The following is an 18413-nucleotide window of genomic DNA, read 5'->3' as shown; positions in this document are numbered from 1 at the left end:
TTCTTTTTCAGACCTTTAGGCTCAGCAAATTTCATTTACCTGTGTTTAAAATAATAAATATCTTTACAACACATTGTATTTAGCTCTCAACAATATATAATGTTGTACTGCTTAAAAGGCTGCCCTACCACAATATTTCCTTTTTGTCAAATTTTATTATGGGTTACAGAAAAAGGAGCAGTGTGTAGATGGTAAAATAATGATTGAAGATGTCTAACATGCTCTATTGCATGGTGTTTCATATGTTGAATACTATTTACAGTACATTCGCATTATGTTTAACTTTCCTAAAAATGTACCACACATAGTAGGCAAACACCATAGTTTTAATTTATCTATACCTAAAACTTCGTTTTATGTTTTATTACCCTTGTTTCAATCTTGTGGTTTGTGTTTGTGGGTATTTTATCAGTTTCTGTGTAGTATAAACTAAAGAATTTGTTCACACTACAAATAAAAACAGACTTGTGTTTTATAGATATTTATGATATAGATGTAGTCTAATTGTATGTCACAGTTTTATTTCTATATTCTCTAACTTTAACACAAAAAATATTTCATTACCCAGACATTGATGAATGTAGTTCAAATCCATGTTTGAATGGAGTTTGTGTTGATGGAATAAACTCATACACATGTACATGTATAGCTGGCTATGCTGGGACTAATTGTGAAACAAGTAAAACATTTTATATTTTTAAGGCAATTTCCAACTCTGTTTATATATTTTGGACTTGTCTTAAACAAAATGTGAATATTTTTCCCGAAAATGGGCCTTTTGATGAAAACAGTTAGCTGCTAAGCATAGTAATGAACAGACTTTGCTGTGTAAAATAATATTCAGAAAGTACTTCTGGTTATCACAAATCTGATATTAAACGAAAATAAAAAGCAATTTTGCAAAACTATTAGGTTTTACAAACATTAACCCAGTAAAACCTTTTATATTTACTTAAGATAATTTGTTTGGGTTATTTAGCATTATTTTCCAGATTTTAAAACTGTTTGCTAGTTAAAGGTACTTGCATAAAACATTGTACTAACCACGTTTAGATATTGATGAGTGCAGTTCTGGACCTTGCCAAAACGGAATTTGTCGCGATGGTCTTAATTCCTATACATGCGTTTGCTCTCCTGGATATGTCGGAACTAACTGTGAAACAAGTGAGTGCTAAAATGAAATTGAAAATATCCTACTTAATATTAAAGGTATTATTTAAGTTTCTCATAATGATGAATTGTAAACAAAGTTCCTAAAGTGGACCACAATAAAACTGGGTTTTGATTTAGATATTAATGAATGCAGTTCAAATCCTTGTGTAAATGGAGAATGTGTTGATGGAATTAATTCATACACATGTACTTGTACAGCTGGATATACTGGAACCAATTGTGATACGAGTAAGAATAAAATTTTCACTTAATACAAATTGGTAACAATACAATATGGGTAGTAGGTATATCCATTATTAAATTATGTATCTTAATTTAAAAAATAAATTGTATAGTTTGGTATGGTTAAAACATTTTTAAAATGCAATTAATTAACTAAATCTAAAATTAACAGATATTGATGAATGTAGTTCAAGTCCTTGTTTAAATGGAGTTTGTGCTGATGGAATTAATTCATACACATGTACTTGTACGGTTGGATATACTGGGACTAATTGTGACACAAGTAAATAGATATAAAATATCCAAGTCATCTTTATTCTTTAAATCTTTTTAATTTAGTAATGGTAAATTTATTGTGTTTTAATTCAGCAAATCTATAGGTTTATTTTTGTTAAATGCTTTTTAAATGTATTTTGTCAGTTGTTTTTTGAAAAAACTTGCTAAAAGTAGATTTTGCAAATTAAAGTTCCATTCAGGTATGCCTAAAATAAACCAGTGATATTGTACATTCAAAGTTAGTTTTATTATTATATTTATAAATCTTATCCAATTTGGATTTTTTTTAGACTTAAAACATAACAAAATTAGGCAGTTTATTTTATAAAATTCTTATACTTTACAATATCAAAATTGAGAAACAAAATTGAATATTTAAAAAAAGAATTTTCAAGATAGACAAACAAATGTTTTCTTGAGGTAATATTTGAGTGGTAATAGATAAGATTTTCGGATAATAAGATACCTGCCTCTAACCTTCATTAGTCTGCCTCTAACCTTCATTATTTCTTTCATTTTTGAAGAATAAAAGTGAAATATTTTAAATTTAACTTACTTTTTTGATTGTATGCAATCGTGTGGTTTTGTGTAAGTTATGTAACTTATACAAACATAAAACAGCATCAAAATAGAAATAAAATAAATAATGCAACTAAATTTTGATCAGTACGCAGATCCTTTGGACAAAATAAAGTAAAGCCACAACAAGCTCCTGGGAAAATAAAAATTAATTTTTTTTAAATACCAATTGACCACTACATTTTACCATAAAGCCTAACATCTAATCTATTAGAAAAAAATTACAATAAAACATCTATTTTATTTGATTAGGATTGTACAACATCACTTAATTATTTTTTGCATACCTTGAAGAAATGCAGGTTCACGTTTATAATAAATTAGCACAACCCACGATTTTAGCAACAATAATTTAAACCAGTGGTTCTCCAGACGTTTATCACTAGGGAACACTAAAAACTCTTAAATATTTCGCGGAACACTTTTAACAGAACAACAATAGAGTAATTTTACCACCTCCCTAAAGGTCTAAACACAAGACAAGCTATATGAAAATTTCTCAATATTATTTATTTTGTAATGGACAGTGCAAATTTAAGTCTAAAATGCTTGTGTGTATGCCTATTGGTAATACGAATAACTTATTTTCTAAAATTACAAAAAGTTGCGCCGCACACTTGACAATTTCTCGAGGGACACTAGTGTGCCACGGCGCACAGTTTGGAAATTACTGATTTAAACTAACACATACTTACTTTTTTAGCCCAATTAACACTTATAAATATAATTCAAAATAAGTTTTATAAAATATCCAAGTTATTTCTGATAAATGCTTGGTGTATAGATATTGACGAATGCAGCTCAAGTCCTTGTATAAATGGAGAATGTGTTGATGGAATTAATTCCTACACATGCACTTGTACAGCTGGATATACTGGAACCAATTGTAACACAAGTAATTAACATTAATTTATTGTTGTTAAAATTTAATAATTACATCTTTAATGATCTCATTCTGCTTTTATTGGGAATTTAAGCCAAAATATTTTAAGCTTGTTTCAGGCTTAGTTTCAGGCTTAGTTTGGTCATTTACTGATATGGCAGTAAGGAACAAGCAGCTATAAGTTTACTTGCATTGTCATAAGAACTAAAAGCTGTTTTCATATCTTAATAAATGTAAAACAAAGAATAAAATATATTTAATTCAAATTTCATAAACTTAATTTGAAGACATTGATGAATGCGCAAGCAGCCCCTGTCTTAACAGTGGAGTTTGTCAAGATGCGGTGAATTCATATACCTGCCAATGTACTGGATTTTTCACGGGAACAAATTGTGAAACAGGTTAGTTTTGTCGAAAAGAAAGTTAAATGTTTCTCACCAAATTAACACATACCAATAAAGTGTTTTAATAAATGCCAGATGTGAACGAGTGTAACGATGCCGAACAGAACTGTAATTTTTGCAACAATCTTGATGGATCATATTTTTGCATCTGTGAGCCTGGAATTTTTGAAGGAACATTGTGTAGTAAGACTACCATTTCTTTTTAACGTTTTTCTTATTCTAATTTTATACTTATTTTTGTAATTAAGCCAAACAGAAGTGAAACTCATGTAAACCAATTAACTGGTTAGTTAGCCATACAACTGTTTGTTAAAAGTGTTTTGGGTTGAATCCTATATATGGCCAATGTGTCACGGATCTTTTCAAATTGTATGTTATGCGAACTCAAATAAGTTACTCACAACTTTTCAAGCAACGCCTTTCGATTTGTTTTGCATAATATTAGTGCGAGTTAGCTTTGCGTCACCTGAGCCGTAATTGCGTTATTAACAGTAAAGTGTACATAAAAACGGTAAATAGATTAAGGGTATCAAACTAAAATTTCGCTGAGGGCCAAATGTATCAATGTAGATCAACTCGCGGACAGCACTACACTTCACCAGGGTGTCAAAGTTGCCATTACCTTGGGCCAAAATATTATGTGAGCCTATTATATGAGGGACAAACACAGTAGGTTAGTATTTTTCAACTGCTGCCAATCCTAATCGCGCGTTGCGCGAAAAAATACATTTATTTCATTTAAATTGGCAACGCTTCCGCATTAGAAAGAGACTTTACGAATTGGGCACATAAAACAAGACCATTCTCAATACAATGATGTTTACCGCGATGAGTTTGGAAACTAAGAAAAATCTTAAATCCCGTTTTAAAGTTATACTGATGTCATTTAAAATACAATAGCCATATAGCAAAGACGATTCGCATAAACAGCAACAATTGCATAAGCAGATGGACTTCGCATTATTACGGTTCAATGGCCTGGTGATCCAACCCTCTTACACCCTATAAGCATATTTGAGATGCTTTCTGTATATTGGTGAGACACGAACACTGTACAGTGTACACTGTGTATATTCCGATCGAAATGGAAAAAGTTTGCCTATCACTAAATTAAACCATGTTCATTGGGCCACAGAAACAGATAGTGATATCTTGGACACATGTGACATGTGTGGAACTGGACTTAATGTCCTATTTATTTAGCCTTACTATTTCGCCGAGTGTTATTGTATTTGGCGTTTCAGTCCAATTACATCCATTACATAAGATACTGTTAAAAATCGATTAGTTGGCTTACGGTGGACTTCAATTCATAGCTAGGATTTTAACCACCCAATGCATAGTTTTCTAACTTGTAGATGTTCGTTAATAAAATTACACAAAATTTACAGTACAGACTGTAATGAAATTCTCACAGTTCCAGCAAGTTGTGACCCCACACTGCGATTACAATAATGTAATTACGTATTTTGATTATTCAAATCAAGAAATAAATACCCTTATTGAAGGTTCTGTTTTTCCTTAAATTTGTTCGATATTGTAAAAAATATTTGCATATGCCTCGTTGACATATACCGTTGCTTTAGAATGGCGAATAGTATCTGACAAAGCATTCAGAATTCCAACTGCTGTTACGACTGCTTATTCAACGGCTGTCGCCGCTTGTAACACACTTTCGTCAGGATCTATACTTGGTGAACCAAGTGCGAATTACTTAACTGGAATTCAAAATATTGTGACTGCGGGACAGTCAAGATTTCAAAATTCCTACGTTTGGATTAACGTCGTCAGGACTGCAGGTGAATTACGCTTATACACTTAAAAAGATGACTAGATATCCAATAAATGTCAATTAATTAACGGTGTGTAAAACTCTGGCCAAAATACTCTGATTTCAATGTATACTCTAAAACCACTCAATTTTAGGCGTCTGGACTTACGGAAGCACCAATACTGTTGCCACAATCAATTTTGATGCGACAAGCACAGAAAATGGAAATTGCGCTGTTATGAGGATAACAGACTTTAAGTGGTTGGCTGTTTCTTGTTTATCATTTGAAGCGCAATACTTGTGTGAGCGTACCCCTACAAATGTTTTCACATCTCCCTAATTTTATATGTAGTAAATTTATTGGCAAAAGTGTTTAAAAATAAAAAAAAAAAAATTAATTTGCAGATAATTATTATATTTTTTTCGGATAATGACGGCAATAACCTAAAGGCAATAGTTATCCAACAAATGTGTTGATTTAAGTTTTTGCGAATGGGTTTTAAACATGATGAAAATGCTTAAACCCTATAGTATCAAGGTATTTGCGCAACAGCTATTTACACCATATTTTGTCTTATATTGAAAATTTATGTACTATAATATACTGTTCTTTTTATTATATTTCGAATATAATATTGCGAAAAAGAAAAGTATTGTTATTTACAAGTATATACAAGAGTATAGTGATTCAAATCATTCCGTCCCCTCCGCCACCGCCGTCGTCATGTTGATCCATTTCTTGATTGTTTCCACCGATATCTTGAAAGTCATCTAGGTCCGCTTGTTCCTCTCTATCGAGTTCAATTTCGAGGTCTTCCCTTTCTTCCTCTGAATCAAGAACGAATGTCATGTAATCCCTGTTGTGCATGTCGTGGCCAAAAGCGTGCATGCCATCTGTACCGGAGGATTCGGTAAGCTTTTTTCGCGAGTATGGTTTTTCTTGACGTATTCTGTTGCCGAATTTGTCGTACACAACGCGGTAAGGAAATGAGTTGCCGTTATGATACAAAAGTTTGTCGTTTTCCAAGTCTATTTCTTCTGGATGTAAACCGTGATTTGATCCTGCACCTTTCCATACCAGCTGACCTTTTTCATCTATGTGCCATGTTGGTTTGATCTTTTTATCGGTGCTGGAAGACACCATCTTGCTTATCAGACGTTTGGTGGAATATTTTGTAACTGAGGCGTAGATTAAATAAATGAATTCCGCAAAATTAAGTACAACACATATGCAACTGTATATAAACATAAACCAAAGAAAAATTGTTTTTTCCATAGGGCGTGATATAAAACAATCGACCATATTTGGACAAGGCCATCGGTTACACTTGTATAACTCCGGTACAAATAAACCAAATAAATAATACTGCATAACCAAGAACGCGCATTCCATGCACAAGCGCAAAAATACACTTACGACGTACCACCGAAAATGTTGTGCAAACGAAGGCAATTGCGCCTTAAATTTGTTCTTACTGGATTTAGGCATTATTTTCAATTGGTCATCGTACATGTTTGGATCTATTTTTCCAAGTAATCTAGTATTATCGTTTCTTGTACTGTGGTCTATTCCCAAAGAAATCTTTGATGGGGAACCATGGCCGTCTTTGTCAAAGCCTGTATAAAAAACATTTAATAATTATGTTTTTAATGTTGAAATAGAACAAAAATGGTCAAAAAGGTAAAAGATCCTGTTACTGAACTACAATTTTTTAATAATTAAATTATTATCTATGAATATGATGTTTGTATCGGGTCCCCCAATATGTTACAAGGCAGGCACGTAGTTAAACTAAAGTATTACACGAGCCTGAAGGTATTTTAAAGAGCACATAAAAACGCGGCCAATGTCATTACAAGTGCCTATACGGCACGGCATAAAATTGACTACCGGTTCCCTACTTGGATACGTGGTTTAAAGTGACGACAAACTAAGAAATGACAATATATATTTGGAATGCTCAAAAGGTAGGCTACTGCAAATCTCACTGGGTTTATCGTGTAACGTAGTTTGGAACTAAATGAAGTAGGACTATTATTTTAAATAAGTGATTTTTGTTTTGAATATAATGTTCACTTAAAAAATACCTATCCCGGCCACCAAAAAACTAAGGGGCAAGCAGTATCAAGGACACAACAGGTCTTGTCGCAAAAAACGAATTTAAAAAAGTCACACGCCATGTCTTCTTATCGAAGAACCCAGTAGGTTAACAATTAAGTGAAAGTTAGAGAACTTTTTCGCGCTTTAATTAAATAGTTCAAATTGATAACAATATTCCCAGACACTATAAATAAGACAAACCAAGCATAAACCTAATAAATAAGTACGTTTCTTATAAATAAACACACCGGTATTTTCTAAGCATGAGAATTTTTGTCATAACATGACATAATAAAACAAGTAATCTAAAACAAACTACAGAAGTCTAATCGCACGAAGCACAAGAAAGGCAAAGCTGTTATACTTGTGAAGTAAATATAACACGTTGTTGTGAAGGATTTTTACTTCGAACCTGTATGGCTGAACATAATCCAGGTAAAAAGTTTTCGCAAAGGTTAGAAAGGCATAAACTGCGTTTATTTTGTTAAAATGTTATAATTTTTTGTTAAAATGTTTTTTTTGTTAAAATGTTTTTTTTGTTAAAAATGAGGTGCAACGATCCACTGGACATATTGCATAGACGCTATAGATTTGCAAAATTGAATAGACGTCATAAAACAACCGCAAAAAATGCAATTTGATTAAATAAAAATGGCAAAAATTGCATTTTGTAGGCAGAACGCGAAGCGACAAACAACTTTTCATTAAATTTGTCAGATGTTGAACCTAGAAGTACTAAGTATGCTTGTTCCTTGTATGATAAAATAAAAATACAAAGAGTTGCAATTAGGTGATAGTAACTTTTTTTCAAAATTGCCTAGATTGAGAGCTTGTATTAAATGTGCGATTAACATGTATAATTTAAATGGGAAATAAATAGGAACACAAATTAGGACATATAAAACAAAAAAACAACAGCGAAATACCCCATTATGTCATATTATTAAGAGCAGCGACATAATGAAACCAATCGAGCAACAATATCTATGACAGAAAAACACCCAAACCTACCGGAAAACTCGTCCGAAATAAGTCGCAAATTGCCTGAATAACATATAAAACCGTAGGCATGGGGTATCGGGTGATTTGGATACTTGGCACTGCATGGTCATTCTGGTATCGCCATTGGGACAACGTGGTTTAAAACTTTAAACCCCCCATTATTTGGGCGCCGCTGTTTAGGCACCGCGTATTATTTACTCTCAATAGTTAGAGTGGGTAATAGGTGGGGTTAGAAGAAGGATGGAGTTATTTGTGCAGTTAGTGATGAAGTAGGGTGTAGTTTAGTGTTAGGTAAAATGTTATGTATATCACTTTCAAGTGTTAGCCTAATTTGGTCTTCCGACGTTGATGTTATTCCAAGTTCGGTCTCTTAAATAAAAATTATAAAAATCAGATAGGAAGTTACGTATTTCTTCGTTCAAAACATTATCCAAGCATTTTAAAACAGTAAAAAAGTACTAGGCCTATGATTTAATCAAATAAATTACTACATTAATACAAGGTTATACAAACCCAGGCCCGCGGGCCACATGTGGCCCGCGACATCATTTTTGTGGCCCGCGAAGCACTGTTGAATTATTGTAATGCGGACCGTTGAGGGTTCAAACAAATATATGTGATCAACGAACAGTAGGTATACTGCAATTGTTTGGTTATGATTACATTTTCCTGTTATACCATTAAATAAACCAGTTTCCTATCGCTCACCAAATTTGGATCCAGGGGTGGCAAGAACGCCTAATTTTTGGATGTGTTAGACCGGTTTAAATGAAGCCGCACTGCTTCCTGTATGGAACTTTCTAAAATGGCTGTTTTACGAACTTATAAGTTATATATGCGTTTTTTCCGTCTTTTTAATATGAACGTAACATTAAAAGTACGACCCTATATAAATTACTATTTTTCAAGGTAAATGAACAACAAAATATATCGCGCTACTGGAAAGTATTGTTTTAGAGGTTTCACTGTGACTTTATAAGCTAACGCTTCTATCCTTTTCAAGATGCAATTTCAGCCAAATTTAACTGGGTAAAACTTTTTGCGCGAAACTTTTTACTAAATCAACTTTAACGCTGTTTTTACGGAGCATTTTCCAATCACCTAAGTTTAAGAACTACTGAGTTAATGAATGCCAACAGATTTGTTTTGCCTTAAGTCCTTCTTAAAACACATGAATAAAATAAGTTTGGCCTTGGTTAAGTTGTCGTGATTAATATTTTCATTCGGATCAGTAAAATGCAATTTCTGCCATTCTCTTGATAAGTGTAATTTTCCTAATAATTTTTGGATATTTCGATCCACAGTTACACCTTTTCTGCGGTTTTACACGTTTTATAAGGATTTTTTTTATATTTTGTGATACCATTGCTCTAGAAATGCAATGTTCTGTTTACCAAAATAAAAAAAATGTTTAGATGATATTAAAATATATTATGGTATTTTGTGATTATTTTAATCGATTTTTTTTGAACTAAAAAAAATTGCCTACGGTACCTAAACTAGAGAAAACCAACCCTAAAGGTATAACTTTTCGTGCCTAATCATCTGGACACAATATATTTTTAGTATTATTAAATTTGCCCTTAGTGTCAAAATATGGCGACGTATACATAGGCTTACCATTCGTCCCGTTTCCGGCGAAACGGTCTGGATTTTTAGGGATTTGTTCTAAATCTTAGGTCGTAATTAGTCAACCAAAATGTCCCGCATTTTAGTCGGCCAACATTTTGCACACATTATAAATATATTTTTTTGATGACCTGCTTTGACAATTTGGTGAAGATTGAAGAGTGATGCCTATAAAGGGCTTTTTTATTTCCCTGTGTTAAATCTGAATCTATACGTAATTGTTACGTCACTTAGCGTGAAATTGGTTGTAATCGGTTGATTGTTTGCGCTTTAGATCAGGGGCGTGCAATCTGCGGCCCGCGGAACCAAAATATGTGGCCCGCGGTGTGCTTTAGTTTTTGGCCCGCACCACTAAACATTCAGGTAACTGTTAAAATACTGAAACTTCCTGACAGTTCCTTAGACTAGGTCGCCTTATATAGCATGTAAATTTTTAGTTTATTAGAATTAGAATAGAATGTGACCTGCTAACAAAATATAACAAAAAATGTGTTTTGGATGCTGTTGCGGAAAGTGTACAACTTTGTGTGAAAGTGAATTGCACTGAGCGCTGCAATTTTTTTGTTCTTGAAATGCTTTCGAATAGCTACTTATGGCCATGTAAAGAAAGCATATTAAAAATGTCCGTTAGATCGTTTTCTCTCATTTGAAATGAAATTGTTTTATTTTCAATTTCAATGTTCATGTGAGTTGTAAAAAAAAGAAACAAATTTCTTTCTTCGCAGCTAAAAAGTAGTTTTTTCCGCGAACATCTCAAACTAAATAAGTTTCCACAGCTGAGAAAATTTGTCGCTTTTCAGGTGGCATTGTTCGGTTCAACGTACGTACTTTTTTTGTGGTAGTTATAACACAGTCGTAGGCCAACTGTGGACCGCGAGTTATTTTTTAATAGCTTGGTGCTATCATGTACCGTAGTTGTTGGCCGCATGATAGCCGTACAATTATTGCACTATATTATAACAATTGGTGTGGCATATAATGTTTTAAATTGGCTCAGCTTGGAAAGCTCACGTGCCAAATGTGGTATTGTGAGCCTGTAAAACTATTTTTTGCCAACTTTAACTCTATGTAAACGCAAATTTTTTTTTTTTTTTTTTTTTATAGCCTGAATACGCCACTGTTTTTGTATAGTGGTTTTCCATAGATGGCTTTTAAGTAGCTCTGAAAAGAGTACTTTGGGCCGCAACAAAAAGTTTGCCGACCACTGCACTAACAGGTAGACGACGAGATATGCAAGTGGCCCGTGGTCTAATCCGAATACACATATTTGGCCCGGCAGTATAAAAGGTTGCACGCAGCTGCTTTGGATAGTTCAGTATTAGTATGATATTCGGGGGGTTTGGTTCCTGATAGAAATTCAAAATAGTTCTATACTACCTAAAATAATATAGAATTCCGCTGTATATATTGTTACTTTATGCGTTTTAGTGTCTAAAAATTTGGAGAAATATTGCTGAAAACAAATTTCAATAAATCTAATCGTGTAAACTGGATTTGGCAACCCAAATGGGTTGAAAAACTATTATTTTATTTTTACAGATGGTTAGTATTTTATTGAAATAAAAGGTTTTTAATAAGTATATTGCGGGAAGGTAATATTGTTGAGAGACCAAATAAAAGTATGCGCTATATTAATGATTAATATACTCTTAGTTCAGTAGTTTCAAACCTACAAATAGCGATGACTATAAGGCTTAAGGCCGGTTCACATTAGATGTGTCTAGCGTTAACGTTTCTTGAAAAACGCTTTCGGTTGGGAAAGTTTAAATAATTAAACTTTGACGCTTTCGGTTAGAAGCGAGGAAATATGCCGTTAACGCTGGCATCGCGTTTTGTGTGAACTGCACGATGCTAGCGTTGGACGCTGGACGCTAACGCTAGACGCTAACGCTAGACGCTAACGCTAGACGCTAACGCTAGACGCTAACGCTAGACGCTAACGCTAGACGCTAACGCTAGACGCTAACGCTAGACGTTAACGCTAGACGTTAACGCGTCTAGTGTGAACCAGCCTTTACCACTACATTTTATCATACAATCTGAGAACAAAATCGGAAAGGGAATATCACCTGATCCGTTAGAAATTAGTGCATTTCTAAGCAAAAATGTCTAAGACAATTAGGGAATCCAAGGGCAGAAAAGTCTGACTTTTAGACCTTGAGGTCGTGGCAATGCACTAATTTGGACCTTTAGGTAAACTCCCATCGTCGATTAGTTAAAAATATTCGCTGAAAATTCAGAAAAGATAACAAAAAATGTGAGATAGCAATAATAACACTTGACACACCTTAACCAAAACGCTAACCCGAATCCTGACCCAAATAATGTGCATTATTTTAATAATTATTTGAATGCTGGGAAAAAAGCCCGAACTCGGGTGGGCAGCTGGACATAAGATAATTTCTCGTCCATGTTACCATAGGATTGTTACGTCACAAATTGAGGTATTGGGATCTAAAGCGTTTATATAATTATTAAATAAACGCGCATTATTTGGATTAGAGTGCTGGTTAGCGTTTGGGTTTGGGTGGGTCAAGTATCATTAAACTCAATCTTCTTATGCACATTTGTTAGGTCAAATTAGTGCATTGTCCAAGATCTCAAAGTCTAAAAGTCCGACTTTTTGATCTTTTGGATGCACTAATTGTCGTACACCTTTTTGCTTGGAACTGCACTAATTTCTAATGGATAAAGTGGGAATATATTGCATGGAGTCAACTCCAAATTATCACTAAACGAATAATAAAACAATAACCTGGATATTCCGGCGGAGCAGATGGCATACTTCTGCTTTTAGTTTCGTTAATTTTTTCAGATTCCTGGAAATAAATTCCCTGTTCGTAACGATATCTGTTGTCAACATCTACATGCATGTCTGCTTCTGCCAATGAACTACGTTGAGTCTAGAAAACATCCATATAATGCAATACCGACGATTTTAAAGATGCGTAGTTGATTTAAAAAGGAAATATTGTGAAGGGTTTATGAATTGATATAAAACCTGATGTCTTGACCGCAATAAGATATATGAAATGAAGTTATAATATTGGCATGCTAAACACGTATAATCATGTGCGTTTATCACCAAGTGGTGTTATATTTATATATAAGCCAATCTCTCCCTAAATTAAAAATTCGACGTGGTTAGCGATACCAATTTTTTGGTTTGTTGAAATAATATAACACAACAATGTTAACTTTTGTTATCTACATTACTCAAAGAGCGATAAAGCGTTCTACAGAGCGCTGAAAACTAAGCGATTTCAGTTACGAAACAAATCTCACTTACTTACGTTTCTTATTTTTTCATCTTCTTGACCAGTTGGAAACCACACCGCCATCTCATTTATTTTTTGCGGCAATCTATTACCACTTGATGATTGTACGCCTTTATTTTCATTTAAAATTGTTCCCTGGTTATTTGTAGCAATTTTGGGTTCACGCCAGACAAACACATTTTCATTTTCTGTGTTATTGTTATTGTTCACGTTGACGTTATTGGCATGTTTGTTTAAAACTAAGTTTGCTGCTTGTTGTTCAAACGTTCCAACGCCGCTCGTAAAACTACTACTTCTTTCATTGTGACTTTTGTAATCCAAGTATTTATTTGTTTTGTAGTTACTGTTGATACTACTTTTATTTTTTCGTCCAACGTAGGGTAATTTAATTATCGTACTTCTGGGAAGAGCATTGTTCAGGTTGGAAGTTCCCCGATCATCTTCATCTCCATTACTCGATTTGTGAGGCCCGAACTGTTTTACACTTGGTCGACTATGAAATCTTTCCTCCAATTTTCTTTCTTGATAACCACGTTTGCGACTTCCTTTTGAATGCTTTGCTTTAGCATGGTCTGACGTCAGTCTGCCGTTGTAAAACCGAGTCCTTTTTCCGCTAAAGTAAAAAAACAGATTAGGTTAAACCAATGAAACCTGAACACACATATGTGTGTTTACAACTGAAATCTAGCCCTTCTGAAGCTGCTTTTTAACCAACGATTACAGCTTACATATCATACCGAAAGCCATTGCAGACTCTTCACCGAATCTGTCGATCAATGATGCAAGCAGGACAGACTAGAAAACAACTAGCCTGCAGTGAGGTTTGAGCTCACGACCTCCGGTCAAAATATGTTAGTTTAGATTCTTGAAATGTTTCGATTTCGTTTGGTTAAGGTATGGATTATTGTGGGTTCCGAATCAGCCTTAATGCCAATGCATTTTAAAGCAATACTTTTGAAACAAGATAAACGCAAAAAATATGCCAAATAATATTGATAAATGACATTATGTCGAGAAATGTGTATTTTTTATTCAATGCGTCGCGTCTTCTTATAAATTGAAATTTTTTCTAGTTAACAAAATAAAGGCACTTTTTTTGGCGCTTCGTGTGAGTGAGTAAGAAATGGAGTGATAGGCTAGTGTTTTCGTTCTATGTGTGTAACGTGTGGCTCTTTGCGGTTAACCAAATGCAAATGTGGCTCTTGGTATCTCATTGGTTGGCCACCCCTGTTCTATACCAATATCAATGATAAAACTTGTTTCAGCGCAGATTGATCTAATTAACTGCACTCCCTAAAATCGTAAACATCTCTAATTTAGAATATTAACCATTAGCGCATGCCAGCACGGGCACGGCCGCCATAACATGCTAAATATAATACGTGTTAACAGCCGCAGGTTGGACACCGTTGGATTAGGGCAAACACTAATTTTACGCAAGACAGCCGAGTAGCTTCATCTTCATTTTTAAAATGTCGGGCTTTTGGCGATCGTACCGCCAGGGGAGTGGAAAATGATAGTGTCTATTTACAAATTTCACAGAATCCTTTATTTAACGACGTATCTTCTGCTTTCAGTATGGGGAGTGGTGTTTCAAAATTCTCATCCTCCTCATCAGTCGGTAGCTGATCACTCTCGCAACTTAACATAGCGTGCGCGGTTTTAACGGAAGAAGTAAAGTTGGCACAGGTATGATGATCTGTGGACTTAAAGCTGCTCTCAAGTAACGATCAGCCTAGCGGCGTCTTCACGGTATCCGGGCAGGATCAATTTCATGGTCGAATAGACTTTACTCTGCGAGCTACTGAAGCATTAGTAAATATTAGTAATATGATAGTGGAGGATGTTCCTAACTTTTGCGATGTATAGGAACCGCGTCCATTTCTTGTGAAGGGAGAAAATAATTTCCCTCTGCCTCCGTACCTATAGGTTATCCTTTAATGGCCTTTGCACATACTTTATGGAAGGTTTGCCATGCGAGTCTGTGTCCGTCAGCAGGTTTCCTATAGCATTAAAACGACCCCTTCTCACAAATAGGTGGTTGGCAGTGCCGACGCAGAAACCTAATTCTTAGAAAGTCTTATTTCTGATGGTGTGGATGTTTCTATTGGTTTTGCAAACGGGTTTCTAAGGATTGGAAAAGGCAGTATAGCTTGCGTCCCTCAGAATTGGTTGGCACCCCCAGGTTAAAACCTCTGATTTAAACAGTCGAGTCTCATAAACACCGCTACATGTATAAAATTACATTGACGATAAGAATGACATTGTATTGTTTGCAGCGAATTTTACACAGTATCTTCTGAGAATACTTATAGCACGCTGTTAAGCTGGTCGTTACTCAGTAGCAGCTAAGTCTACTTTACAGACTATCGTTCTCGCCGTGCCACCTTTACTTCTGCTGTTTGAAATCGCGAACGTTGTCGCTGAGTGATGAGAGTGATGAGAGTGATCAGTTACACGACCTACCGACGAGGAGGTTGAGTTTCTTAAAATACCACTACTCTCTATAAAATACAGGAGAACACACATCGTTCAATGAAGAATTGTATGAACTTTAATTATCAAATGATGCCAGGCAGTTTAAAAATGGAAAAACTGACTCTTCAAACGCCGTATATGCAATTGAGATGTACACAATGATCAAAAATAATTACGCCGAAGAGTTATAACAAGAAGAGTAATAAAGGTAATGTTCTTTAGCGTGCTTATATTATAAGGTGGCCCGGGGGCATTTCTTTCAGGAGCCAACCCAGCAACAAAATAAAGTTTGGTCTCCATGGTGTGCTGGGTTCGGTTTACGGTAGTGTGCTGCGTTTTTGTTTAAGTCACCATTCACCTAGGTGGCCAATTTGAACCAATCGTTCATCAATTGTAACAAGTTATTTAATTGGATGATTAGTTTTTCTGATGCGACCTCATTACATGTCTTAAAATGTGCGCTCAGGTCACAAAAAGCTTGTATCCCCGTCTAACAACAATGTGTTATTATAGTATAACATTTTCAGTCATGGTTGGTGATTATAACAGCGTTTTTACATTGTAGCAAATATTCCTATAATGCCAAAAAATTATTTCACATAACCATTGTTATACACAATATCTGTTATATACGCTAGGTAGTTTCACATTGTTTTTCCTGAAAGGGTCTGGAGAAATAGTCCTTTATTTGTTAACTGTTATATACGTGTCCGTTATATGCAAGTCTACTGTTGCCTAAATAGCGATAGTTAAATCGGCTATTTTCAAGTATAACAATTTATTAAAAAGTTGGTGGACCCCTTCGATAGGCAAATGTGAACCCTTACGATGTTTTAACCCCCATTGGAAAAGCTCTGGTCTTATACAGGCTCTACACTATACAGACATGTTTTTATTTACTTTCCAATAAAATCGATTTTTTTCTGGACTTCAAAATGAATCACTTTAAAATCGAGAATTTACCAAATATAGGAAGACAGTCACGCTATAATGCATTCATCGCAAAACTATGGTATATATTTTGTTTTACGCTGGATGAAATTCAGAACAAGGTATTAAACGGCTTACTTTAGTCATTAAGTTTTTCTTTAAGGATCAGAGCACGCAATTAATGAAACCAGAATCTCTCGGTGCAAGTCCTGCGCCTTCTTCGTAATCTAAACCAGTGGTTCTCAACCTTTTTCTATCGCACCCCATTTTGTAATTGCTATCTGTTGCGCCGCCCCAATCAGGTATATTAAACAAATATTATACCAAAAGAAATTCGGTATAGGCCGATTACACACAGTGAGACAATACTAAAAGTCGGTACCTATAACGCGCAAAGCTCGAAAAAAATGCGTTTGTATGATTTAAACCGGATAAAATCACGTAAAAATTGTACGTTATTTCAAAAGGTGTTATACACATTTGTGTGTCTCGTGCCCAACTCCTGTGCACAACTTAGATTTTTAGACGTTGTACCGTTTTTAGTAATTCTCTGTTTTACAGAGCCAATTATTTCCCTGTTTTACACAGTACTATTATCACAAATGAAACTATAACGAAAACATGTTTGATTACTGTAGGGAGTGTAGGCCTACCATTAAGTGAACAATCTTTGTGTTTGCAATGTTTTCAAATAACTTTTTAAATATAGGTAGTTGGAGTTCCTGCAATGCTATTTGACCGAATTTCATTAACTTTAATATCTCTCGTATATTGTAGCCTACCCGGAATTTTCTTTATCACTGGCATACTCATCTTCTTCATTTGAGGGTCTATTCTTTTTTATTGCTTTTTTCATCTTAGATTTGTGAGCTGAGTAGACAACGAACATCACTGAAGGCGTTGCAACGAAAAGGATTTGGAAGCTCCAAAATCTAATCATTCAAACAGCCATTAATCTCTCAATGCCGGATCTATGATGAGCTGCTTCGCAAATTTTAAATAATTATTAAAATAAAAAATCTGTAACACAAAGCATGCAACTGTATTTGCATTTAGTTAAATAAATAAAAAAGCTTTGTACTAACTGCTGCTTCTGTGTTGTAGTTGTACAAGTATAAGCTATTTTATGGACTATAGAAGTCCAGTCTATAGTTTGTTTCCCTTCATAAAACTAAACAATTTTTTGAAAACATGTTTAAGCTGTTAAACATATTTATTTTACCTTAAATGCGATATTGGTGAAAAAGAATTAAAGCAAACATTTGTACATCCAGGTTGAAGAGTATTGCATTTAAATTCGCTTTGTTCATCATTGTAAACACGGTCGCCTTAACAAAAAGAAATAAGACCATTAATTGCCCACACATATATGGAAAATAGCAGTAATGCAGAAAAACGAATATAATCGTTATTGTAGGTCAATATCACGTTTGCTAAATTTAATTCCAGCACGAGTGCTAAAAATAGGTAAATTACAACAACAGCAAAAAAGCCAAATATCACAACATCAGACAAAGAAAGACACATGTCGCATATGTTACTTTTTCTTTAAATGGCATAATCACTTACCAACTGACGCTACAATCACCATTCTGCATACAATCAGAAAAGTAATCCAAAACTTTCCTATCAGAGTTGAATGTTGATTGGCTTTTTCAACCCATCTTTCCAAAAAATGCCACGACAT

At 34.4% G+C, this 18413-nt stretch overlaps 2 protein-coding genes across 3 annotated transcripts in view; one reads left to right on the top strand and one right to left on the bottom strand.

Moving 5' to 3' along the window:
* The window catches only part of LOC146168084 (uncharacterized), an 18077-nt gene extending 11591 nt beyond the window's left edge, over positions 1-6486 (top strand). For both annotated transcript variants that reach the window (XM_083390858.1, XM_083390857.1), the window contains 9 exons: positions 569-679; positions 1054-1164; positions 1291-1401; positions 1568-1678; positions 3035-3145; positions 3421-3534; positions 3613-3720; positions 5124-5336; positions 5464-6486. In XM_083390858.1, coding sequence (XP_083246984.1) covers positions 569-679; positions 1054-1164; positions 1291-1401; positions 1568-1678; positions 3035-3145; positions 3421-3534; positions 3613-3720; positions 5124-5336; positions 5464-5648 — 1175 coding nt within the window. In that variant the 3' untranslated portion in view covers positions 5649-6486. The remainder of the gene's footprint in view (positions 1-568; positions 680-1053; positions 1165-1290; positions 1402-1567; positions 1679-3034; positions 3146-3420; positions 3535-3612; positions 3721-5123; positions 5337-5463) is intronic.
* On the bottom strand, positions 5997-18413 carry LOC146168083 (uncharacterized). The gene is made up of 6 exons (XM_083386205.1): positions 18296-18413; positions 17949-18054; positions 17509-17658; positions 13334-13931; positions 12796-12943; positions 5997-6925 (listed from the first exon to the last, which is right to left on the bottom strand). Exons 1-6 carry the CDS (start codon positions 18411-18413, stop codon positions 5997-5999), a joined length of 2049 nt encoding a protein of 682 aa, XP_083242331.1.

The sequence above is a fragment of the Ascidiella aspersa genome, chromosome 1 (genome assembly GCF_963924565.1).
Source record: "Ascidiella aspersa chromosome 1, kaAscAspe10.2, whole genome shotgun sequence".
Taxonomy (NCBI): Eukaryota; Metazoa; Chordata; class Ascidiacea; order Phlebobranchia; family Ascidiidae; genus Ascidiella; species Ascidiella aspersa.
The sequence above is the reverse complement of the archived record's forward strand: the minus strand, read 5'-3'. Positions and strand labels throughout refer to the sequence as shown.